General features: G+C 39.2%; 1 protein-coding gene across 1 annotated transcript; it reads right to left on the bottom strand.

Annotated features, from left to right (window-relative positions):
* Window positions 1–976: 976 nt before the first annotated feature.
* LOC149318938 (dual specificity protein phosphatase 13A-like) lies at window positions 977–4717 on the bottom strand. The gene is made up of 3 exons (XM_089507926.1): window positions 4536–4717; window positions 2043–2260; window positions 977–1194 (listed from the first exon to the last, which is right to left on the bottom strand). The coding sequence occupies exons 1-3, from the start codon at window positions 4700–4702 to the stop codon at window positions 980–982; spliced, it is 600 nt and encodes a 199-aa protein (XP_089364052.1). The 5' UTR covers window positions 4703–4717; the 3' UTR covers window positions 977–979.
* Window positions 4718–5182: the final 465 nt, after the last annotated feature.

Here is a 5182-nt window from a genome sequence, read left to right as displayed (position 1 = left end):
CTTCCTCTGATATTACAGAAGTACTGTCCAGACCACAACATCTATTTTGTTAACTGGGGTATACCTGTAATATCTTTGCATGAGGACTCATTCAAATATGAAAGATCCTTATATTAAGCAATTCCATTCATGCAGAATTTCACGATAAACCCTTTAATCATGATGGATTGGAATCCCACATACTTTTGGGTTCATTATTTTTTAAAAGCCTATGAATAGTTCTTAAGGACAGCAAGTTAAAAGAGTACACTGCGATTCAAGAGATATGAGTTCTACATCAGTTTCTGGTGCACAGCAGGACTTTAGTGTAATATTGTAGTTCGTAGTCTTTGGTCCCCCAGATGTTTTGGACTTTAGTTCCCAAAATCTTTGGCCATTGGTCAAACAGACTGGGACTTCCAACCACTGAAGACCAAAAAACCTAGACAAAAGCTCGTGAACTACAAGCGTAATAGATCATCTATGCACTGAGGAGCCTAGGGTTTCTAACTCCCTGCTCTGATATGAAATTGTGCCGTATGATTTTAGGCTAGTTACTTGCTTTTTGTCTTAAACTTTAATCACTAGGTCAATCCAAGGATAAAACAAGCTAATTTGTACATATTGCCCTAACTCCTTGGAAACAGTGGTTCTGAAATGTGATAAATACTATTTAAAACATTTATGGCTAGGTCAGATATAGGATTTGTTTGTTTCCTGGGGTGGAGGACTCTTTTTCTTGGTCCTCCCAATCCTTTTGTGTTACCTCAATGTCTTGAAAAACAAGCATGACAACAAAGAAAATATGAAATTCCCCTGATTTTTGAAAGAGCCTTTAAATATGGCACACTCTTTGCCAGCTTTCACATAAATAGTATTGATGAACATAGTTTCTGAAAATATGGCTTCCAGCATGTATCGTTTTGACAACTAGAAAATCAATATGAAGAACAGTGAACCGTGGAAATATTCAATGGCTAATTGCTACTTTTCCAGACGATCAAATATTTTTTCCTTTTTCTTCAATTTTTTTTCTTAACCGAATGTCCAAATTTCTCAGTTGTTTCAAAAACCCAGAATTGGGGAAAATCCACCGATGTTTTTTCACTGTCTGAATTGCTTCAACCAAAGAAAGATGATGGTATATCATGAGATATGCGAGCACCAAAGATGATGATCTGCTTATCCCAACTGCACAGTGCACAAAGATTTTAGCTGCAAACGAAAGGAAAAAAATAAGGAACAATATGCATAAATGTTAAGTATGACATTTTAAACTACAAAATAATGTGGCTTCTGGCTGCTTTGGGGTCATGGTGTTTACATGATGTATGCCCCCAAAAGTTTCCAGACGCCATGCTGAGGTTGTGCTCTAGTCCAAAGGACTGGATTAAAAAGGAGTCAATTAATATTGACTCCTGGCTGGCACATCTTGGCGCCTGTGGCAGTGGCCTGCTTTGGGCGCAGGCTGTGTGGTTGCCACAGTCCCGGTCTGATTGCAGTTGAAGGCTGCTCTTTGCTTCACTCTGTCATAAATCATCGTTATAATAGAAGGGGAACATGGCCACATAGCCCAACCACCCCCCCACCCCCCAAACTTATGGATGCCGGCCATGAAAGCCTTCGACTTCACATTAGAGAAATTAGTTTTCAGGGATAGTATAGAAACAAATTTTTGATGTTATATAGAAGAGGTATTAAAATTTTCAGTAACAACCCAGTATCAATAAGTGAAGGAAGTTATGGAAAATGAATTTGTGTGTATTGATTTATTTATGTGTCTATTGATGTGGTGATGTGACTGTGAATATTTGTGGGTAGGAAAAGGAAGTGGGAGGTAGGCAAAGCCAGGGAACTGTGGAGAAAATGCTCAGAAGGAGAGGAACTAAGGAGAGATTTCATGGATCTCTGACTCATATGCAAGAGATCGAAGGAGGCAGCAAGGCTGTTTCATGATCTACTTAGCTCCACTCCATGATAGGCCACAGGGAGCCTATGTCAAGCCTGACATCTATTCCACAGCATGTCAGGCTAAAACCACAACATCACCCATGATTTCCTACCTCCTAGTGTAGTCAAGGCTTTGTGTATAAATTCTGCAGCAGAATAAAAATATGGACTTATGTCAAAATCAGGAAGGTCGTGAGCTGGTACGCCATAGTATTCAATAGTAGTGCCATAAAAGTCATGGGATTCTTGACAATATATTGTTCCGTGGGCAGCATTCAAGACATGGCTAATGCCCATTTTCCATAAATCAAATCTGCTGTGGGCTGCAATACTGAAGAAAAGACAAAAAGAAGGGATAGATTGACAGTAGGAAAATTATTTTCTTTTGCTTTGGGTTTTTTTTTTTTAAGAATGATGATGATGATTTATTTCTTACCTACCTCTCTCCCCATGGATCAAGGCAAGGAACAACAACAGATTAAAATACAGCACATCAGTTTAAAACACATCTTACCTTTTTAAAAGAACATACAAGACTAATAAATATTAAAGCAATCAATCCATAAATTAAAATTCATAATTTAAAATCCATGATTTAAAAATCATCTGGATAGGCTGGCTGGAAGAAACTATCCTTTACTGCTGTTGTAAATTCAGACAGCGTATTCAGATGTCCAATCTCTTTCAGCAGAGAGTTCCATAATCTAGGGACAGCTGAAGAAGCTTTGATTACAACATGTATATTTTGCATTTTGGTTGGCTGATAAAGATATCACTGTTTATCTTTCTCGGACCTATTGTTTTAAGAAATAACCTAGTGTCTGATTAAAACCCATATGGCAATTATACATAAACCCATTTCCTACTGCACATTTTATTTCCCTGCTACATAAAATGTGTACAGCTACGCATTAGAATAATGCCTGCTAACACTGTCAAATCCTTTCTGGGCCTATGCCACACATCTGTGCAAGTTACAGGTTGTCTGAGGCCAGCTTCTTTCTAGTATTTGTTAAAACCAGTATGCCCATAGTGGCATGCCCAAAAAGAAATGTACATTCATTATAAATGCATATGTTGTGCTTCAGGAAAGCACACTTCAGTATGGTGGCATATGTGAAAGGAGGAGCTGAGCAAGCCTGGTTGATGCCAGCCAATTGAAAGCTCAGGGAATGCTATGAATGGGATAGCCATGGGGGAGAAAGGATACAAAACAGAGATTTGTCTCTGATAAAAGGCAGATAGGGGAAGATTGCAGAGAGATAGGGGAAAGATGGTACAGAGATCGGGAAAAGCTGAAATAGAGATAGGACAGTCAGCCAGAGGGGGAAAATGAATAGGGTTTTGGAGCGTTGTGAATGATTAAATAGTTCAGGGGTTAATATGTGATCTAATGGTGTTTGAACAAACTTGTCCTTATTTTATGTATACATTTCTTTTTACAACTGTGTCTAGCTATTCTTGTTCAGTTTTGATAGAGTCTGGTCACACTTACCAGAGTGAATTTAATGAACACATCCACCTTGAAGCCCAAGCATTGGATCCAGGGAGGGATCTTGAAGGGAGAAGGGGCAAGGTCAGTGAGAGGAGTCCAAGGGTTTGGAAATGTGGGTCCAGCCTGGAGAGTGGATCTTTCACAGCACAGAAGCCAGGGTTTGTAGCCCAAACGTAGCATGTAAATAGCACAAATATTTGGCATAGCTACTGGTGTGTAAAGGACTGGAGGTTTACGGTTAATACCATGGCCTGATTTAGCTTTGTAGAATATATTTGGGTGTTTTCCTAGAGGCTATTGATAAACTGTAGCTGTTTTGGTATCCTGTACGAAATGCCTCTATCCACTAAGGTCTGTGTTTCAGCTGTACTATTTCCAAATGTAAGTGGGATTTTATATGGTTGCCCTTTAAAAAAAATCCTTAGAGCCTAAAAGTGTGTGGCAATGAGGAGGCTAGGCTAAACCAACACCCTTCTCCCTGGAGCTAAGTTTCTATATAGACATAATTATTTTGGGTGGAGAACACTTAATTCATCTTAACCTATCTCTGCAGTTCAAAGTGGTTATAATGTGTAAATAATTATATTGTGCTTTGTTTTTGATATTTTTCCCCAAGGCTTACTCCACAACATCAGACAACAAAACTTCATTTCATTTTTCATTTATTTCCCGCTTCATACTGAATTAACAGTGTCTAAGCGGTTTACAATTGTAAGCTAATTGCCCCAACTATCTGGGTACTCATTTTAGTGACCTCCGAAGCATGCAAGCCTGAGTCGAGCGTGAGCCCTTTTTTGCTGGTATTGAACTCGCAACTTTGTGGTTTTGAGTGAGTGGTTGCAGTACAGGTATTTAACCACTATAGCGGTGATGCAGTGCTAGGCCCTCAAACTATTGATACACAGCATCTGTAAAATATTAGAATGCAATACTACCACTGTTTATGCATAGAAAATTGGTTATGCATATACTCATTTAAATGGCAGCATAACTAGTTTGGTATCCAGGCAAGTCACAGAATTAAGCACTTCTTGGAAACAATATTTAATGGTGCAGTAGTTGTTGTAAGGGAATGAAGATATGCTGAACTGTTCCACCAGGATTTACTTACTGATCTCCTAAGTAAAGATTAGGCCATACTTCATCAACATGATTACAGGAGGGCCTTCCAGTATTCAGGAGCTCTTCTAAGTCTTTAAGAGTCGGGGTCTCTGGTGTAGATGTTTCAGAGCCCTCAGGGTCTTTGGAGAGTGGTACATTCTCTTCGGCCATCATCATCAAAAGAGCAGCTCTCCCCTCTGAAATCCGAGAAAGCGAGCCACATTTGCTTGTTTATGCAACAGCCTTTCCAGTTGTCATTCTGAATCCAACAGTGATGACAGGTGCTGGGCGATGGTAAAGCAAGTTATCCAGTTGAATTCAACATTGCAAAGGGGTGCAATTAGTAGCACTCCTAAGGTGAAACCATCATTCAGCAACACCCTACACTAGAAATTCAGCTCTAATAAGTAATAAACCATTACCAAAGAAAAATATTTTGAAGCTAGAACTCCCATTTCTCTTGCAAGTAAGCTCTCTTGATTATGTCAACACTGTAATGGACTGTCTTTCTGCCTCTTGTTTCACCTCTGGATGTGGCTCTAAACCTGGAGACAAAGAATCTTAGCATACGAAAGCCCTTCTAAGTCATATTATGTTCACAAATAAAGGCCCTGGGAAATGTTGTGTAAGTAAGACTTTGTATATTTTTGCATTCTG

The sequence above is a fragment of the Sceloporus occidentalis genome, unplaced genomic scaffold, assembly GCF_023333645.1.
Source record: "Sceloporus occidentalis isolate IW3139 unplaced genomic scaffold, rSceOcc1.0.p SCAF_2, whole genome shotgun sequence".
NCBI lineage: Eukaryota > Metazoa > Chordata > Lepidosauria > Squamata > Phrynosomatidae > Sceloporus > Sceloporus occidentalis.
Note: the sequence above shows the minus strand (reverse complement) of the source record. Positions and strands in the feature narration are given on the sequence as shown.

Coding starts and splice junctions, on each gene's coding strand:
- LOC149318938 (XM_089507926.1), bottom strand. CDS start 4,702: ATGATGATGGCCGAAGAGAATGTACCACTCTCCAAAGACCCTGAGGGC. Junction 2,261..4,535: donor AATCTTTACTTAGGAGATCA/GTAAGTAAATCC, acceptor TCTTTTCTTCAG/TATTGCAGCCCACAGCAGAT. Junction 1,195..2,042: donor AGCCTTGACTACACTAGGAG/GTAGGAAATCAT, acceptor TTTCGTTTGCAG/CTAAAATCTTTGTGCACTGT.